The sequence below is a fragment of the Notolabrus celidotus genome, chromosome 5 (genome assembly GCF_009762535.1).
Source record: "Notolabrus celidotus isolate fNotCel1 chromosome 5, fNotCel1.pri, whole genome shotgun sequence".
NCBI lineage: Eukaryota > Metazoa > Chordata > Actinopteri > Labriformes > Labridae > Notolabrus > Notolabrus celidotus.
Window position 1 is genome coordinate 7,901,660 of NC_048276.1, and position 21,292 is coordinate 7,922,951.

General features: G+C 41.1%; 1 protein-coding gene across 1 annotated transcript in view; it reads left to right on the plus strand.

Annotated features, from left to right (window-relative positions):
• Positions 1-21,292, plus strand: part of nbeaa (neurobeachin a) — a 146,774-nt gene that overhangs the window by 107,399 nt on the left and 18,083 nt on the right. Inside the window, exons 23-41 of the mRNA XM_034684399.1 lie at positions 130-573; positions 2,777-2,994; positions 3,161-3,314; positions 3,840-3,863; positions 4,326-4,409; positions 5,110-5,290; positions 6,288-6,412; positions 6,567-6,635; positions 6,802-6,970; positions 7,292-7,677; positions 8,256-8,392; positions 10,599-10,753; positions 12,691-12,817; positions 13,711-13,830; positions 15,389-15,516; positions 16,263-16,324; positions 19,153-19,217; positions 19,669-19,777; positions 20,094-20,260. Of these exons, the coding sequence (XP_034540290.1) occupies positions 130-573; positions 2,777-2,994; positions 3,161-3,314; positions 3,840-3,863; positions 4,326-4,409; positions 5,110-5,290; positions 6,288-6,412; positions 6,567-6,635; positions 6,802-6,970; positions 7,292-7,677; positions 8,256-8,392; positions 10,599-10,753; positions 12,691-12,817; positions 13,711-13,830; positions 15,389-15,516; positions 16,263-16,324; positions 19,153-19,217; positions 19,669-19,777; positions 20,094-20,260 (2,924 nt within the window). The remainder of the gene's footprint in view (positions 1-129; positions 574-2,776; positions 2,995-3,160; positions 3,315-3,839; positions 3,864-4,325; positions 4,410-5,109; positions 5,291-6,287; positions 6,413-6,566; positions 6,636-6,801; positions 6,971-7,291; positions 7,678-8,255; positions 8,393-10,598; positions 10,754-12,690; positions 12,818-13,710; positions 13,831-15,388; positions 15,517-16,262; positions 16,325-19,152; positions 19,218-19,668; positions 19,778-20,093; positions 20,261-21,292) is intronic.

Here is a 21,292-nt window from a genome sequence, read left to right on the forward strand (position 1 = left end):
TGAAGGACTTCTAAAAAAAAAGCAGAAGAAAAAGTGGACAAAAAAGCTTCTTAAGTTTATAAATCATCAAAGTAATAACCAGCAGCAGGCTTCTCTTAATGACTTCATGTTCCTTCATTTTCCTTCTAGGTGGACGAGAAGCTGCTCCCAGCTCTGGCAGCGACAGACCCCCTCGTTCTGCCGAGCCCAGACCAGCCCCCTCCGTCAGGCCCTGTCCCAGCTCACTCCACCACCAGCGCCAGCGACGACCTCAGCCTGCTGGCCCACATGACAAGCTGCGGCTCTGATCTAACACAGACGCAGAGCAACACGGCCGGGGAGCTTCCAGAGGACGGACTCTTCAAGATCCAGAGTCCGCTCGCTGACATCAGCTCCATCGCAGAGGCCGAGAGCCAGATCCAGGCAGCCTCCAGACCAGATTTCCCAGAGGGAGAGGGCACATCCGGGGCAGAGGGAGAGGCTGCGGGGTTAAAGACTGGGGGAGACACAGCCAGCACAACATCTGATACAGAGAGGTCGGATGATGGGAAAGACAAGGACATAAAGAAGATCCAAACTACTGCAACCACTCAGGTGTGTTTCTCCATCACTCTGAAATGAATCCTCTTTATCAAAGTTTATAAAGATGTATGCAATTAAAAAATACTGAGCTGCAAAAAAAGCAGATGCATTTACTGCTTCATCAACATGCTCACCACATCTTCATCATCATTTCCTCCTGATGTCTTATTCTTCTCTAATCTATCACAAGCCGGGGGAGCAGAGTCTGATCTGTTTGTCTCTGAGCTGAATCAGTCAAATAGAAAGGGATGAACTCATTGACTCTACATTGATAAAGAGGACACGTCTCCATGTCCCCCCCCATTGTGAGGAGTGAAGCCAAAATACCCCCTCTATGGGCGCTTGCATATTGTGCTGGTAGAGCCAAGGCATGAGCAGAAGCAAGCTGGCCGTTGGAGCCGCAGGACTGACGTCACGTACCAAAACATGCATTTCACTTCCCTCTGCATGACCCGTGTGCCATCTGTAAGCATGGAGGAGGCGGGATTTATGACCTACATGCAGTGCAGACAGTCACCAGGGGCACCTTTGGCTTTACTCAGGGTAGCTGTCTATGGCTGTCTTCGAAACTGCCTACTATACTAACAGTACGTACTGATTTGGGCAAAATTCAGTTTCTGGGAAGGGAGACAAGAGCAAAATCTGCAGTATGCCAAAAACTACCCGGATGTCGTACTGATTTGGGAAAATTTCTCAGTATGCACGACCAGTCTTCCTCGTGTAGTGTTTCCCACAATGCACAGCTCTACTCAGTTTGTAGCTGCATTAGCGCCACCTACTGTGTTGGAGTTGTATCAGATGTTTAACAGTCTGTTACATTTTCAGTTAAGTAATGCGAAAGAAACTCCACTGAATCTTGTAACTTCCAGTAATTACAGAGTCGATACCCAACCCACAGGTAACTGTTCTTGTCTGTGAAAATTATTAAATTCCATATAAACCACTTCTTAACTTTTTAAATCATAAGTGATGCTAAAGAAGCAGTTTCTCTATCAGCTTGGCCATTGTTTGCTTCCGCTTTCCTGCAGAACAGAACAGATCCAACAGAACAGTCATACTGCATACTACCTTCAGACGCAGTATGCAGTACATACTACATACTACATCAGTACATACTACATACTACATCAGTACATACTGCATACTACATCAGTAGCTAGTATACAGTAGGCGGTTTCAAAAACAGCCCACAAGTTTATACATTTTTGGTTAAGGCCAATGAAAACAGACTTTTTCAGATTTTTTTTTGCATGACTCTGTTTGAACTAATGATGAATTTATTATTATTATTATTACTATTATTATTAATGTTTAGGTTTTTTATTTTTATTATTATTAATATTAATAGCAATAATTGTAATGTTATTATAACCATTCGTTTTATAATTATTATTATTATTATTGTCAATATTATTTTGATTAATAATGATACAATTAATAATGGTAATAATAATAACAAGAATACTAATAATATCATTATTAATAATAATAATAATAATAATAATAATAATAATGCTTGTAATATTGTTATAAATAATAATAATAATAATAATAATGATAATAATAATCATTGTTATTCAACTTGAATAGTTAGTGAAATCATATTTTTATTAGAAAGTGAAGTTTTTGTCTCTGACATCATCATGTTGCATAAAATAATTTGTTGATAAAATAAAAGTGAAGGGGGAAACCTTTAACTGACCCTGAAACAGTCTTTACATAATCCATAATATATATATATAACCTTTAGTGTACAGATATTAGAGATAGGTGACACTTGAAGTGACTTCATAACATAACCTTTTAGGTTTGATCGTAGAGACTTTATTCATCTTTATTTTCCAAACATGGGGAAGTCAGTGTTCGTAAGGAAGGCATGACAGGTCCTTCCTTTCCTGATTAGTTTGACTTCTTCAAGGACTGAAATGTGGAACCTTAATCACAGCAGGCGTCCTTTACCAGCCTAAGTCTTAATGTGATAGACTGGGAGTGATAAGCATATAAAACATGTACAGTTTGTCTGGACAGAAAAGCTGAGTAACCGCCCACACATGAACTGAGCTTACCTAAAAGCTCACTGAATACGAAATAATAACTCCCTGAGATCCTTAAGTGGTTTCTGTTCTGCCTTTCTTTTTCATAACTACATGTACGCCACAGTGGTTCATATGAGACAGCTAAGAGATTTACTGTGCTCCCTCCCCCCTCCTCCCAGGCCCTCCACGGTCGCACCGCAGCCCAGCTGGAGCGGGACCTCCGTGTAGATCTGGGTTTCAGGGGCATGCCCATGACGGAGGAGCAGCGGCGGCAGTTCAGCCCTGGCCCACGCACCACAATGTTCCGTATCCCAGAATTCAAGTGGTCTCCGATGCACCAGAGGCTGCTCACTGACCTGCTGTTCGCACTGGAGACTGACGTGCATGTGTGGAGGAGGTGAGTCAGGGATTTTGAGTCTTTTACAAATTCAGGCTTCAAAAAACTGGTGATTCAAAAGATGTGCTCTTAACAAACTTGTAACCTTGAGTGTGAATGTTATACTATGATATTGTGATACTGAAGTGATACCTCTGATGTCTCTTTTTTTTTTTTCCCGTTGCAGCCACTCCACCAAGTCCGTGATGGATTTCGTCAACAGCAACGAGAACATCATCTTCGTCCACAACACCATCCACCTCATTTCTCAGATGGTGGACAACATCATCATCGCCTGTGGGGGCATCCTGCCTCTCCTGTCTGCTGCCACCTCCCCTTCTGTAAGTGGCTCTACTCTGCCCCTCTGTGGTGGGAGGGAGAACTGCAGGTCAACAGCTGCTTTGATCTGAAGGCTTTTAACTCTGTTTGCTTAGAAAAGACTTAAGTCAACCTGCTGAAACCTTATTCCCCTTAATGCTTAGGAAAGTGTTGATCTTGTATGATTTGATAGGTTAAAGAATAAGTTATGGATCAAATAAAAGAAGACATTTGAAGTTGGAATTTACAGAATTTCGGTCGAGTTTGGCCTTTTCTAAAAAAACAGGATAAACAAATTAAAAATTCAAACATATTTCTGGATCCCTCTCATCTTTATCACTTTATATTTAACTTCCAACCTAACACTTCTTACTCAATGTTTTGACTTTTATTTGATCTTTTTTAATTAACAACCTACTTCCTTTCAAAGTTTGACAATCTATTTACTTTAATTCTTTATTCTTTCTTTCCTTTCCTCTCTGTGTTACGTGTTTTGTGTATTTTCTCGTCCTTTTCGTCTGTTTTTGTCTGTTCTTTTGCATGTCCAGAGTTCTAAGAGTAGTGCCAACACTGTAAGTTGCAGTTTCTTTCTCTCTTTCTATTCTACTAATACTTTGTTTCCCAGTTTATTTACCATTGTGACTGACACTAAAACTTGCTTGTCTGACATCCATAGTGTTTCTATTTGTTGTGCTCCTCTGCTTCTGATCGATGCTTCCCCTTTTACTGTTTGTATATACTGTGGGTTTGCATTGATCCGTCTGCCTCAGTGTATCTAGTTCTTTTAGTATAACACTAGATTTATATTGAACTAGATACACTTTGTATAATATTCTGAAAATGTTGGAATAATATACAAATAATGGGGGGGAAAGAGAAGACTAAAAGGCCAGGAGGTGGATCAATAATAAAGAGAAATATCTCAGATGTGTATTTAAAGGTGAAATATTATAGAGAGTAACAGCATGAGAGTTGTCCATGAGTCCTTGGGGGTTGCATCTGCTAAGCCTGTCCCATTTGTATCAACACTAAAGAAGGCAGGAGGATCCGGGCCCCAGAGGGGGTCAAAGGGAGAGGAGGTGACCCCTGTTCCTGGGGGAGGAGGCGCAGGGGGAGAGGTGGGTAAAGAGCCTTAGACTCCCACCATCACCAGAAGAGCTACGAGCACCAACCTGTGCCCTTCTGTCCTCACCCTGTGTGTCTGTTTTTCCCCCCAAATGTGTGTGCTCACGAGCAGATGCTTGCACTTTGTCGACTCTGCACAGCCTCACACCCTGCTCACTGAAGCAGAGACACAGAAATCACTCACTGGGTTTGATTGCAACTTTTAACCCCTGATATTCTGACTTCAGATTTCATCTTAATTAAATTTGGTGATTAAAAACTCTAGCTGGTGTGAACATAAGGGGACTTCTTTTTTTTTTTTATCCTAGGCTTTACTTGTCTCTGCACTGCCACTGTTACTGCTAATATGTCACACTGCTACTCTCATGATCCCACTGTTACCATTACTTCTGTGTCATCTGGCTGTACTTCCTGTGTGTTGTGTAGAACACCTCATGTTGCCAGATTTCATCATATCAGTATGTTTGTCACTCAAACAGCATGATACTCCAGGTTTGCTTTTCCTGTCTGTCGGTATAATTAGCCATGGCTGCTGCCGTAACCATGATCAGGACCAAACTGCACACATTTTAGAAGAAGAAAGCAGGACACTACAGAATTACACAACCTTTCTAAAAACCACCAAGAGCATCTGGTTTACATTTCACTAACCAGCAAGCTTTTGTGTGTTTTTTCCCTTCCATCATTCCTCAGACGGAGCTGGAGAACATTGAAGCGACGCAGGGCATGTCTTCAGAGACGGCGGTCACCTTCCTGTCCCGTCTCATGGCCATGGTGGACGTGTTGGTGTTTGCCAGCTCTCTTAACTTCAGCGAGATCGAAGCGGAGAAGAACATGTCGTCAGGAGGGCTGATGAGGCAATGTCTCCGCCTTGGTGTGTGCTGAGTTCATGTATTCAGTATTAACCATTGACTAGATAAATAAACTCTTAAGAGGCATGGGGCTTTGCTTCGTGGGGATCCAAGTATTATTGTCTTAATGATTAAAACTTTGATCATACAAGTGGGTAAGCTTTTAGATGATGAGGAAAAGAGTAAACACAATCTCCTGTAGCCTTTAAAGGTCTTCAGATTGTATATTTATGTCAGTTTTAAACCCCTTCATAAGTATTTTATTCTTTATAGTAACAGAAATAAATTACTGAGGATAATTCTCATGCATTTGTCTGATTAGTTAAAGAACTATTTGACGTAGGACTAAAAACAAATGCCTACCAGCCGGGAATAAAACCAGCGGTCCCGGCGACGAGGACTGTAGCCGCTGTACGTGGGGCGCTTAGACCGCTAGGCCACAAGCGCCCCACATACAGTGGCTACAGTCCTCGTCGCAAGGATCGGCGGTTTGATTCCCAGCCGGTCGACCATTTCCTGCATGTCTTCCCCTGCTCTCTACTCCCCACATTTTTCCTGTCTCTCTTCAGCTGTCCTATCCATTGAAAGCAACAAAAATATATCTTTAAAAAAAAAAAGTGATGTTTCAGAAGACCTCAAACGGGTCTTCATGACTAAAGATGTGCATGAAACGACCCAAATTGCATTTATGATGCAAAGTTTGGTTCCTGAGTTGTGATCATTAAATCCAATCAATTTAATCCATGCACCTACCTGACCACTACTCAAGCTTTAAAGTCCATCCCTGCACTTTGATTGCAGAATTACTCCATATTGCATGTTCGCTTTAAGGTTCTTTGTGTCAAAACTCATTTATACACCCTTGATTTTACAAAAATATCCAATATATGTTCTCTGAATTCTTTCTTGCCTCTGAAGTTTCTTTTAAAAAAGAAACAGAAATACTGCGACATGGAATAAAAGTGCCCCTCAAGTGTCCAGTACTTACAGCTCTCCTCTTGTCCTCTCTGTGTTCATCAGTTTGCTGCGTGGCAGTGAGGAACTGTCTGGAGTGCCGGCAGAGACAGAGAGATCGAAGCTGCAAGACCTCGTTAACCAGCAGCAAGTCACAGGACAGCCTCCATAGTGCCTCCACCACCAGCAAGGTACCACACATACACACACACACACACACACACACACAGACATAGACACAGGCATGTAGAATTACAAAAAGCTCGTGTCCTGCTCCTCAAATCTGACAGAGGAATATTTAAATGTATGACAGCACACATCTGATGTTCTGTCTTCCATATTCAGCAGGACCCAGACAGACTCCTGCAGGATGTAGACATCAATCGTCTTCGAGCTGTGGTTTTCAGAGATGTGGTAAGCGTGTGTGTTTGTTTATTTTTGGTGTAAACAGTGTGTGTGTGTGTGTGTGTGTGTGTGTGTGTGTGTATGTGTGTGTGGGTACAGTACAAAGGAAACACCTGTACAGTCGTTAGTGTTGTTGTTTTCTGAATACATTTGCATGCTTCTTGTTTTTCTGTAGGATGACAGCAAGCAGGCTCAGTTTCTGGCACTGGCGGTCGTCTACTTCATCTCCGTTCTCATGGTGTCGAAGTACCGGGATATCTTAGAGCCCCAGCGGGAGATTGGCAGGTCCACCAGCCTATCAGGTAGAAGCATTCGCCACGAGATCAACTCCCCGACCAGTACAGGTGACTCCTTGTTTTTCTTCTGCTGCAATATCCTCGATATTAGAGGGTAATCTTAGATGTGTCAGCGGTGACTCATCATTGTGGCGCTGCTAGAGTGAATGCAGGCTGCAGGCAAACAACAATACATCTGCCAAAAATATGAGACAATTACAAGAAGAAAGCGAGACGCAGGCAGAAAAAAGGGTATTACTTGACAGAGGAATGAAAGCGTACACGCAATAGAATGATGTCTTAGAAACAGACAACAGGAATGCTTTCACAGAGCATTTTCTAGGAACTGAATTTGTCATTGCTTCACATTTCATCCTTTATTTCTCCCAGAACACCCGTCCTCAGGCTTCTCTGACCGCGACAAACAGACTCCCACCCCAGTGGACGACTCTCCCCGGGCCGGCCTCCCACACACAGACTCAGGCATCGGCGAGGAGGGACATGTGGCCGGGTCCCTGAATGGCTCAGAGATGGGTTTAGGTCTCGGTCTGGGCCTGGTGGGGAGAGAGACGGATCGAGACAGAGACAGAGACATGGGGGGAGGAGGCGGAGGTGTAGGAGGCACAGATCTGCTGTGCAGCCTGTCGGATGTCAGGAGGTCACAGGAGAGTCTTCTGGATTCTCCACACAACCCCAGCTCTAATCCGAACTCCAGCCAAGCCCCGCCTTCGTCCATCTCCAGCATCAGCCAGACAAACAAAGGCATCAATGTCAAGGTGGGTCAGTGTGACGGCCACTTGGACCTGTTTGCTCCACCAAATTCATCATAAAAAATTATCTTTAGTGGCTTTGACTGAGTTTTTTAACTACACATAAAATAGACAGAAAAAGTCAGGCAAGTATCAGGAAGTACTAAATTAAAAAATAAGAGAAAGGGTGTTGGAGTGAAGTTGTAGTTACAGCCAGTACTTTTTCTTTGTCTTATGAATAACAGCTTTTTGTAAGTAAATCTATAAATTACTAGTTAAAGAGATATTACATGTGGCTCATCATATTTGCTGTTACTCTTTACATTTAGGCCCAGTGAATCTTTGAACACTGATATATTTTGATCTATCCACATCTCTTTTGTTAGGATCTTTTCACAGATGCTTCTTGCACAGAGCTGTATAATGTTATGCATCATTAAATTAAAGTTAACAGCTCTAGAGAAGATTTCATCCTCTACTATAACTTACTTAAAATTGATTGATTGATTGATAGTGTTGAAAAGTGGCATACCCTTTAAAAAAAGACTAACAACAGCAGCTTGGGTTCTGTAGTCACCACTTACATCATCCTCTCATGACCACAGGAGATCCTGAAGAGTCTGGTGGCAGCTCCGCTCGATGGGGGGGACCTGGGACAGGAGTCCGGGCCGACGCCCTATCACCCAGACCCAGCGCTGAAGACTCACCCCATGCTGCCTATGCAGTTCCACTCCTTCGACAGGTCAGTCCATCTTGCTGTTTGACCTACAACAGACAGAGATATCAGAGTCAGGACAACAGGACACATCCATCAATATATAGATTTTTCTGTATGACAGTGATCTTTTGAAGATGCATGTTGGTGGAGTGCTGTTCGTCAGTTTGGGAAAAGATGAATGGAGGAATCAGTCATTTGATTATTATTATATTTTTTTAAGTCCAATGGCATGTTTACAGATTTTCAAATTTAGCGCACACGATGTATATATGACACATTCAGTTTGAGAGTAATTGTTGTTTTTTAGATGTGTTCATAGTTTTATGATTGAACATGAATGACATGCGATTGATTGCTTTTCAAATTTGTATTTATTATTTTATTAAAGTTATGCTTTTGAGCATTTTTGCCTTTGATTGGAAGGAAAGCTGGAGAAAGACAGGAAATAAGAGAAGTAGAGAGTGGGGGAAGACATGCAGCAAATGGTTCAGGCCAGGAGTTGAACCTACGACCACTGCAATGAGGACTATGCCCTCTGTATATGGGTTTCGCACTTAGACCTCCAGCCCCAAATCTTAGAGTTCACACTGTGCCGAGCAGATGGTGTTCTAGTTATAATCGGAAAAAGGTACATTAGGTCTGACACTGTATTTGATAGGAAGACAGTTCTTATTATTAGACCAGTGTGGGGTTGTTTTTTGTTACCTTGCCATATTTTGACTACAAACTTCCTGCAGTCTTCCTCAGAAGTGTCACGTGATGTCATTGTCTATCGGCTGATTTATAGAGGTTTGGTTTGAATGAAAGAGCAATGTCTTTTATGAAATTCCATGCCTTTCCTGCGACCAGCAAAACAGGCAGGATTTATTTTGCACATGAAAAAGTGAACACAGAAAAAAGTGTGAGAAAGAAACATCTGGATGTGCAAGAAAAGCAAAAAGCGGACCAAGGAAATTTAAAATCAGTCATCTCAGATTACTGCAAGAGAGAAAATCACAATCATGGACCAGGAAAAGTCTGAGGTAATCCACTCTGAGAGCAACAGATACCAGCGTTAGCTGATGGAAGCTTTAAAGATCAGGAAGCCCAGAGGAAAGTAAACTGGGATGAGGGAAGCTTACATGCAGTCACACACCTGGGATGACTGTCGGACAACAGGGGGCATGGTAGTCCTGCCGTTTTAGGTAGGACAACTAAACCTCTATAAATCAGCTGACAGACATGACAACAACATCACAACATCACAACATCGTGACTCTTCTGAGGAAGACTGCAGGAAGTTTGTAGTTGAAACTTCTCAAGATGAAAAGGTGCACTAGTTATAATGTTTCTCAAAAATAACTTAGTTGATGATGTCAGGAAACGTACTCTAACCAGAGGTGGAAATGCTCCTCTCTTGTTCTGTTTACACATTGACCCTCATATTGATTGATGACCTGCTTGTATCGCCCGTGCATCACTTAGTCTGCTTGATGCTGCTGTGGCAGTCCTTGAGAGGAGATATATTGATTGAACACAATATGCATAATAGATCATAGACGGCTTTATATCCTTCTGAGACGTCCTCCCGATGTGTGACACATGCAGGCTGGATGCATCTGATACCTCAGTGCATTGTTACCAAGGAACAGTATATATAGTAATGTCTCAGAAAAGAAAGCTGTGTTAGTTCTTCTTCATAATGCGGCTGTTTCACTCTTGCATCTAAATTTTACCCTCTTGAGTTATAGATTTTTTAAAGCGTCTAATTCATGTACTTGATTAAATTTTGATTCCACAGTGCCACAGCTTCATTAAGTCACATCAACTCATACTGGCATGGCTCTGTTTTGGTACATTTTTATGAACTTCTCCTGTGTGACACAGATCTACAGATCAATAACGCCTTAAAACCACTCCATCAATACCAGACTGTAATCTGAAATGTTCATTGTGCATGTAACAGTGTCAGACAAAGATACTACTGTTTGTATTTTTTCAGAGTTTGATGATAGAATATCGACGTGCAAGTTTAAAGATCATCTTTTTTGGTGGATGAGGAAAAAAACAGGCATTTTATTATAAATAAACAGTAAAATGCTGTGAGTAACAAAAGCTTACCGCTTCATGAACTTCAAATAAACCCACTAACACATTCAGTATTATCATCTCATACTAAAGTCTACTCTAAATTGAAAAACGTATTGATCGTGCAGGTTTGTCTCATGTCTTTGTGTCTCTACTTTTGCAGGAGCGTCGTGGTTCCGGTCAAAAAGCCTCCCCCTGGCAGCCTGTCAGTCAACACTGTGGGCACACCTACCACTGGTGGAGCGGCCACTCCTGGCAGCACACCCAATATTTTTGCTGCTGCGACAGCCACACCCAAGAGTATGATCAACACTACAGGTGAGAGAACATAGAGCGCTATTAATTAAACCCCTGAACGTGCTTCATCTATTTTCATCCATGTAAACGTTTTTTCACGGCAGCTACTTGGTATGCATGTGAGGTGAGGAAGCAGCCGGACGTCTGCAGTATGACAAAGGTGTTTTTGTGAGAGGACTCCAGCAGTTCAGAAATTAGGCACACATTTCTCCTTTTTTTTTACAAGAGTCTTTGATGCAGAACGCTGCTGCACCCTTACAGTCAGAAAATAGTCATATGGGAACAAACTGAAGTCTTAGTGGCATCAAATCCTTTCTTTATTATGTGAACCTATAATAATAGTAATAGTAATAGTAATAATAATAATAATAATAATAATAATAATAATGATAATAATAATAAAAATAATAATAATAATAATAATAATGATAATAGTAATAATAATAGTAATAGTAATAATAATAATAATAATAATAATGATAATAATAATAAAAATAATAATAATAATAATAATAATGATAATAGTTATAATAATAATAATAGTAATAATAATAGTGATAATAATAAACTAATAATAATAACAATAATGATAATGGTAATAATAATAATAGTAATAATAATAGTGATAATAATAAACTAATAATAATAACAATAATAATAATTAGAAACAACAATAATAATTCTAATAATAAAACTACTATTACTATTACTAATAATAAACTAATAATAATTTAAAAAACAATAATAATAATAATGATAAAAGCAACAATAATAATACAAATACACATAATATTAATAATAATAATAATAATAACAATAATAATAATAATCATGAAACAACCATAATAATACAAATACACATAATAATAATAATAATAATAATAATAATAACAATAATGGGCAGCAAAATAAAATAAGCAGGTCATTACATCACTTAATGCTAGATGAAGAAATAAAACATATTTTAAAAGACTTAAAATTCCATTAAAATAATTCTAAAGGAATAGAATCTGTTAAAATATTTTTAGTAAAAATGGTTAAAATCAAGTTAGATGAAAATCAGAAAAGGCTCTGTAATAAAAGTATGTTTTTTTAGAAGTGATTTCAAAGAGCTTACTGACTCAGCAGACCTGATCTCCTCGGGCAGATTGTTCCAGAGTTTTGGACCCCTCACTGCACACGCTCTGTCTCCTTTAGTTTGCATTTTTGCATTTGGAATGCACAATAAACCTTTGCCTGAGGATCTCAATGTACACGTCGGCTCATAGGGTAACAACATACAGCTAAGTAGCTGGGAGAAAGTCCATGGAGAGCTTTACAAGTAATCAGTTAAATCTTAAAATTAGTTCTAAAACATACATTTTTTTTGTGCAGGCAGGTAAATGACTGTTACATTAGTCCAGGCGTGATGAGATAAAAGCTGTAAAATCATCTTGAAAATGTGTCTGTAAAAGTTGAAACGGACAGAATTTGGGAAATTTTAGGGGCAGGAGTCAGATCAATGAGTTAATTTAGTGAACTTTCCTATGCTTTTTTAAAAAACTTGCACTTGATTGAGGAGACAGATATGTTACAAGATGTATTCTGTGACCCAGCTGTAGTACTGAATAAGATTAAACCTCTAATCCTCTTCATCGTAGCATAGTGGATTTGTATTCAAAGCTTTGCCAGCCCTACTGTAACGCATCATACATGCATAATGGACAAGGTGCAGATTCATTCCCTGGAATTGATTCTCCATTATTGATTTCAAAGCAATTTTCCTCAAGAGGAGCCATTACCAGAGGACGAGCAGCAGCATGTCCGCTGAAATTCCATCCAAATTTAATTTGACCATAACTGAGCCGGACACCGATACATATCCTGTTATTATCATCCTGCATGCCGATCGTCGTCACGCCTCGTTCATGTTTCTCTAATGCTTGTCTAATTTTCATCCCTCTCTTTCCTGCCCCCAGGTGCCACAGACTCTGCCTCCTCTTCCTCCTCCTCTTCTTCATCGTTTGTCAACGGCGCAACCAGCAAGAATCTGCCGGCGGTGCAGACGGTGGCCCCCATGCCCGAAGACTCGATGGAGAATATGAGGTCAGTGCTCTCAACGCAGCAAAGCTCCCTCCTTAAACACCGCTTCAACCATTCACCGTCCTCCTTTTTCTTTTCTCCCTCCTTTATGCTTTTCTTTTCTGTTGATTTGTCTGTTTCCTTGCTTGTAGTTTTTCCACCTCATCCCGGTCCCTCTTATCGCTTCATACTTAGGTCTACGTTCTCCCCACAGAGCTCTCACTAGCAGGTCACTATCACAGTCAGAACTGACATTAAACAGCTGGTGTAGGAGACCACTTACGCCTTGGAATGCTAATTTCACAGTTAGACTTGGGGACAAAAGACTAGAAGTTAAAAGTCACACAACCCATCTGAGATAAAGCAATAAATCTGACATAAGCACATATCCACAAACTAACAATAAGCTAGTAGAGAAGCGTAATCTGTGCTAACTCACATTCACATTTCTGATGCTGACATGCAGGCGTACCCTCCACACATCTCACTCAGTCTACCCTATGGTGCTTCTCATCCCTGACATGGCAACTGTGTTTTAATGTCACAATAACATTTTGCAGAGAAATTTGGAACCACCTGATTGATTTTAGAGAAACATGTGAAATAAAAGTGTCATAAATCTGTGTTTTAGATTCTGTAATCATCTGATTCTCACTTTTAAAGTATAAGATAATCTGCCGTATGACATGCTTTATAATTAGGGACAAGATTTAAGATATGAAATAATAATAACAAGCTTCTATTTACGCTGCTGTAGTTGTTCTGTAACATTGCTCTCTCTTTAGACCTGTTAGTTATGAAATGTGCAGTGATGTGTGCGCACGCATGTAAGTGGGTGCGTGTGCATGCGTTCCTTAATCAGTGTGCGTGTCTGTTCATGTGTGTTTGTTTGTGTGTGTGTGTGGTTTGTGTTGCAGTGCCTATTGTGAGGTGGCGCAGTGTGCGCTGCGCAGCGGTCAGACGCCCCCTGAGCTCAAGTCTTTTAGCTCTCTGGCAGGCTTCCAGGCAGCTCCCCGAGATGCAGGACAGTGTTTTAGGCAAGGAGATACTCGTCCTGTCCCCATGCCCTCCCACACCCACCCCCCCACCTCTCCCTCTTCTCTGCCCCACCTCCACCACACACACACACACCCTCTGCTACGCCTAGACACTACTAGATGATCCCTGAAAGCCATGGGAGGAAGGACAGACATCACTTTGCTAACAGCTTCTTTTTTTTTCTTTTGTATTTACAATAGAGCAGCCAACTCTGTCACTTCTCACATGGCTGTCTTCTCATGCTAACCCCAAACTCAAGTCAGACCTGTGTCAGGCTGTGTTTGACAATAATCTAAACAAATGCAGCTCATCTGCAACTTTAAGAGAGTTTAAACCAAGTATGAAATTGTAAACATGAGGGACGATGTCAGAGTCAGAAATCACACGCTGACCAGTGTTGTTTTTGGCAGCTATCTTAGTCTTAGTCTTTTGGATGAAAATGCTTATTAGTTTTAGTCACACTTTAGTCATTTCTATATTTGATAGTTAAGATAAGATAAGATAAGAGAGTCCTTTACTCGTCCCACAACGGGGAAATTCAAGTGTCACAGTAACAAATTAGAGAGTGCAAAAAATATAAAGCAAACAAGAGCCTATAAAATATCAATTATTAAAAAGTTATTAGCAATTAATTAAAATTAAAGAGGTAAAAGATAAGCATATCTTACAACATATGTATATATATTATTGGTTATAGAGTCTGACACTGCAGGAAGAAAAGACCATATATATATATATATGTTATCTGTCTGCTTTTCATACTTTTCATGATACAGTTGTGCTCATAAGTTTACATACCCTGGCAGAATTTGTGATTTTTTTGGCCATTTTTCAGAGAATATGAATGATAAGAGGAAAAAGTTTTTTTTCACTCATGGTTAGTGGTTGGGTGAAGCAACATTTTTATCAAACAACTGTGTTTACTCTTTTTATATCATAAAGACAACAGAAAATACCAAAGAAACCATAAATTCTGCCAGGATATGTACATTTATGAGCACAACTGTATACACCTATATCCAGACTCAGACAGCAGTATGCAAGCATATAGCATTTCTGGAGATACGTTGAGATATAACCTATACCACATTTTCATCACAAGTTTAAAGTAAGGACAGCTTTTTGCAGGTTTTAGCTTAAAAGCACCTCAAAGAAGCAGAATCCTAATTTAATTAGCTTAGCGCTAAGCCGTAAAACCATGCAACCATTGACTTTAACACTGACCTAAACTAACCCCAGCACAGTGCTCCCATCCCAACCCATCATGCATCCTCTTTAATGATCTAATTTGTGTCCATTTCAGATATACTTCTTCTTATAGCACCTTTAGCTTGCCTTTTTTCTTTCTCCTCCTCGTTTGTGATTTCTCTCCCTCTCATTATCTCACCTGTCTCCCACCTGCATGCTTTCCTCTCTCCCTCTCTCACCTCCTGTAACCTCCCCTCCCTCACCCTTCTCCTCACCTGCACTTTTAACCCCTCATTTGTATGTCGCTTATTACTCCATCTTCACTCCAGTTTCCTCATCTTTCTCTCTTTACTCGTCTTTCCGCCACAGCATCACCACTAAGCTGGAGCGCGCTCTGGAGAAGGTGGCCCCCCTGCTGAGGGAGATTTTCGTGGACTTTGCGCCCTTCTTGTCAAGGACGCTGCTGGGTAGCCATGGGCAGGAGCTGCTCATAGAAGGTACAGGTGCTGTACACGGCTCCTTTTTCTCTAACTGGCGTCTCTCTGTGGAGTCTACCCATTCACTGTCCCTCACTGCGACGTGTGAGTGCAGGACTGAGAGGAAAGTGGAATGAGTGTGTGGATGTGTGACTGTGTGAGCGCTTGAGAGTGAGTGTGTGAGTGTGTGAGTCTCTGAGCTGGCTGCTTCACTCATTCGTCAAGCAGGTATGAAGTCAAACCTTTGCAGAGTTTTTGACACAGCTAGCTAGGAAATGACATTTTGAGTTTAGATTATAATAGCCTTTAAAGTTAACATTACTGCGGGTATAGATTGTCCTAAATGTGATGCACTCCTCCCTCCGCCCACCTGCTTCCTGGCGTCCTGTTTCGTGATCCACCGTCTCAATGTTGATCTCTCTCTCCTCTTCCTCCCCCTACTCTCCCCTCCCTCCCTTTCTCTCTGCTGTTTGTTCCTGTCTTCTCTGTGGCATGCTTTTTATAAACTTCACTATGATGGCTTTATACAACAGCAGAAAACAACTGACACTACTGTGTCTTCTTTGATGATATTTTTGTATCTCTGAGCAGTATGTGAGTCTGTGTGTGTGTGTGTGTGTGTGTGTGTGTGTGTGTGTGTGTGTGTGTGTGTGTGTGTGTGTGTGTGTGTGTGTGTGTGTGTGTGTGTGTGTGTGTGTGTGTGTGTGAGTGTCAGAGAGAAAGCGAGAGAGGCTCCTGACTGTGCTGTGTGTGTCTCTGTGCTGCAGGTCTGGTGTGCATGAAGTCTAGCACCTCTGTGGTGGAGCTGGTGATGCTGCTCTGTTCTCAGGTTGGTACCTCCACACCTCTCCTCTTGTTATTTTTTTTTTCTCCTTGCACATTGAAGCCACGCCGTCGGAGCCAATTTGTCACGTTCATAACTGGCTCTGAATGTGCCCTTCTTATTTTAGAGCCATGATAAGTGGCTAAGTCTCATGCACACAGGAAGCTGTAGAGCTATTGATCCCCCCTGTGAGGCAGGGTTCACTCTGTAATGAGCGCATTGCAGATGTAATATAATATTAACCTCTATGCATTATCACACCATCAATATCAAGGCCACAAGGAGACTTTCATGCAAATTAAACTGTATTTTAACAACATTAAATCAACTTACATTCAAAGCCATTATCAAGGTTCTCATGAATAACACTCAAAGACAGAATGACAACAAAGAGGCACTCACCATTTTCTCCTGACGGCGTAGGAGTCCACTGTTCCTGTCCTTTATGAAGTTCCTCCTCCATTCATCCGTCTCTCCTCAGCTGGATTTTGTCTGCCTGTAAACACTCTTGTCCTTGAAGTAGCCCCAAAGTTCTTTCCTCTCCTCTTTCTCTTCATCTCTGCTCCTCTGGCCTCTACGTGTCCCTTTGTCCCAAACATACCAGTCTCTTCTCAAGCAGCACCATCACACACCTCCTGAGTTCCTGCTCCTTTTAAACTCAGTGATCCCGTGGAACTGCTTTCATCTTTCATCACTCTTCCTCACAGTACCCGTTCCTCTCACCACTCCCTCTCCTTTCCCCCCCTCTTGCCTTGCTCTCTCATGGCTGGCTCCTCGTCAGCATGTATAGTATTACCTCCTAGCTCCGGCCTTGTCTGCCATTAGAGGCCCAGGAGAGCAAACCCTAGCCTAGATATCGATCCTATGGATGGAGGGGGGATGTAACCAGAGAAGCTCCCACGTGTCCTTAACGGCCCTAAGAGCTAATGGAGCTCTGATAGTTTGAGGCTTTCAGCTGCACTTCTTTTCCTGCTCAGAGGTCTCCACTCTAATATGCACAAAGACAAAAAACACTCTCATACATACACATAGATGTTGGCTTTGACTGCCAGGAAGCTTTTGCTGTTGGTCTTATTTTACACTGTTGGTGGTTATTTTGTCACGTTTAGCAAGTCTCCTTCAAAGTTGAGACAAGGACACTGGAGCCAACAATGTAGCCAACAGATTGAGATCATCATTGGGGTGAATCAGCATTATTGTTAGCCTAGATTGTGTTACACCAAAGAGTTTTTTGGTAGATGGGTTCTCTATGAACGTTCAAGGCTATTGGTCAAGATCAAGGAAGTGAATCATCATCGAGGAAGGAGGAGGAGGAAAGGAGTTAAGCTTACTTTGTGATGCTATATAGCAAAGTTCCAAGAGCAGGACCACACCTCAACTACGCCTCTTCCTGCTCTCTTACAAATTCAAACCTATCCCTCTCCTCCCCTTCGTTATCAGATTCCTCACCCTGCCATCCCTCCCTTTTTCTTCCTATATCTTTCTTTCCTTCTATACATAGGGCTCTTAAGGGGAGTTCATCATGCCCCTAATAAGCTTCCCCAAACCAGTAACAGCTACAAGTTCAACGTCAAATTCAGAATCACTATTCCTATAAATCAATAAATCATTGTCAAACTACATCCTGTTGATGGTGTGTTCCTTGCTTGTGAGAGGGCACTTATACGCAAACTCCCTCCTTACTTGACTCGTCTTCTGGCTCCAACCAGATCTCAAAACTGGATTACTTTAAAAACACCAAGGTTTAGTACTGAATGGAGAAAGACTGCTTTTAGTATTGCTGCTCTCAGTATGTGGACGAACTTTCAAATGACAGCTAAACTCCCCTCTCTGATATCTTCTCACGTTTTTTAAAGAGGTAGTGTCAGAGCGACTTAAAGACAGTGTTTTAAAACATGAAAGCATTTAGTAAAGTGTTGGTTTGCGAATATGAATATGTTGTTAATGTATCTGTGAATATTTTTAACTGTGTTTACATGTGTTTGAAGGCTCTCAGTCATCCAGGTCATTGTAATTCAAAGCTTGATCCGAAAAGGTAACTGGACTTGGTATAAATTCTTGAATAGTTTTTTTTCCAAGAATTTCTACAAAGTCCAGTTGCCTTTTCAGATCAAACTTTGAATGTGTTTATTCCTATTTTTGTCTTGTTAATTGTATTGCTAGAGGGCACCTTGGTCTCAGTGGGTCCTTCTGCTAAAATAAAGGATCATTTAAAAAGTAACAAAAGCAAGAAAGGAGTTCATATGAGGGGTTACCTACATTTTAAAAATATGCATATAATTTGATCACCACATCCAGGTGCTGTTGCTACGATCAAGTATTTATTAAGACTGCATGTGAAGAGCATTTATCAAAACCTGGTCAGCTTTTGAGGGAGATTCAACTTTTGATTGTGATTACATTCTTCTTGCAGTGAGACCTTAAAAACAAGACATACATCTTTCCTCTCTCCTGTTGTATTAAGCCCACTTTTACCTCTTTGTATACCCAATATCACTTTCTTTGTTCAGCTACAAAAACCTGCATGTGTAGCTCTCCCAACCAGTGCTGAAAGCTTTAGTATGTACAGTGAAAACATGATGCATTGTGAGGTTCTTAGCATTACAAGCGTACAAAACATACACCAGGCTTTTGTTCATTATGTTGTAAGGTGATGTTAAAGACTCCTGGGTAAGAATATTGAAGTTTCAAGACTCAAAATAAGACGATTGTTTCATCCATAAAATGTGTTTTCAGCTGGATTTGAATTGAAAGTCCTGTATCTTTTTAAATGTACATTTATATTGATAAGTTTTTCCACACTGATCGTCACATATCCTTTCCTCTGCACTCAGGAGTGGCAGAACTCCATTCAGAAGAATGCCGGACTGGCCTTCATTGAGCTCATCAATGAGGGAAGGTAATCTATCACACCGACTGATCACCACCATCATGATTCTCCCTGATTCACACAATTACAGCATCACTGTTATCAGTGCATTACAGCTAATGGCTACGATAGAGCCTTAATGAGAAGCTCGCCAGGATAAGTGCATGGTGCCATGTGTGTTCAGTAGGAAGTCCAATCATTAAAGTGCAATTAAGTTTACAGTTCATTTGTGCAGCTCTATTATCAGAGCCTGCTTCGTGCCTATCTTATTCTTATCTTATAGTGCAGACTGTTAATCAGGGAACCAACCTCAATTAAAAGACCACAAAAAGAAAGAAATAATCATGCAGGGCTACTTTTTAACTGTTTACTAACAAAAAGGTTGCAGTTTCCTTTTCACATTTCCTCTCTCCAGGAAGATTTTTGTCTTAGTGGAACTGTCTGTAATGATTTTTGTCCATGTGTCTCACTCACACTCCAGACTTCTGTGCCACGCCATGAAGGATCACATCGTGCGTGTTGCCAATGAAGCAGAGTTCATCCTGAACAGACAGAGGGCTGAGGATGTTCACAAACATGCTGAATTTGAGGTAAACGCACAGAACACCACTTTTATTTTCTGTGATACATGAGTCAATTAAAAGCTGCAGATAAATCTCTTTGTTCCTGACACGTTGTTCTCATCGGTTTTAATGATCAGCCTGTTCTCTTTGTTCTTGTTCGCTCAAAAGTATCTCAGGAAGACTAATCCTCTTCTACAAAGCAAAATGTTTTTATTATACCTTGATCAGAGATCTTCGCTGTTTTATTTATAACACCAATTTACAAGCTGACTCTAGCTACCCTCTTTAGATCACCATTATTTCTCCCCCCCTCTTAAACTCTCTACTTCCCACCCTCCTCTAGTCAAACTGTGCCCAGTACGCTGCAGACCGGAGAGAGGAGGAGAAAATGTGTGACCACCTCATCAGTGCCGCTAAGCACAGAGATCATGTGACCGCCAACCAGCTGAAACAGAAGATCCTCAACATCCTGACCAACAAGCACGGGGCGTGGGGGACAATGTCACAGAGGTGAGACAAAGACATGTGCACAGGGTGCTGAGATGAGGGTGCTGAGACAACATGACAGGCTTTAAATTGAGAAAAGGGTGTAGGAATGATTCAGATCTTTCCAATTTTTTTGCTCCTCTTCTCTTAAAAACATGGACAGTGTTTGTTTACATCATAGACTGTATGATAAATGGATGTAGAATCCATGACGTCACCCATCTGTTCCTGAACACTGTTTTGAAGCCAATTGTCAGCGGGTGCCATATTGGAAATGCTGAACTCAACCTAACTTTGAGCTAGTGTGAGGTAAAGAGGCGGGCCTTTAGCCTTTTCGCTTGCAGCTACAGGATCAAGTCAGCCATGCCCTTATTTGGACAAACTTGTAAGTTTAATATAAAAAAAAAAAAGGAGTTATAAAATAATTCACCCAGAGATGGTCTTTTTTGAATGGGTGTGTATGTGGTTTCTGGTGTTTCTGCAGTCAGCCTCAAGTGGACACTCGATGAACTGCAGTTTTTAGCACTTCCTCATAGGCTTGTATTTTAGAGGTGCATTTCGACCAAGACTTCCGGTGTCTTTTAGCCCCCAGAACTACTTTCCCCGGAACTAAAAGGTTCCTGTGCCCCCATTGTTGTCTGCGTTTCGACCGCGGGCTCAAGTCCCAGGTAGATTGTGCAAATCAGGCCAGTGACATGGAGAAAAAAATATATATTAAATAAGATTTTGAAATCTTAATAAATAACTAAACTAGTATGCATTCCCAGGAATTCTCTATGTGTTTCAACAACTGTGTAATCTCCACAAACACTGTTTCGCTCAGCCAAAAGTCCCAGGACCTTTGAAAAGTACTACCCCCCCCAAGCAGGGGCTTTTCAGGGGGAAATTAACTACCCCTGAACTAAATTTAGACCCTGGTTCCTCCGGTCGAAACGCATGTAGTTCAGAGGTAAAGTCCCTAGTTCCGGGGTAAAGTTCCTGTGGTCGCAAAACGCCTTAAGACCTAAAGTTGCAGCTTGGTTTAAACACTGTAAATCTACTGCTGTACGACTACTA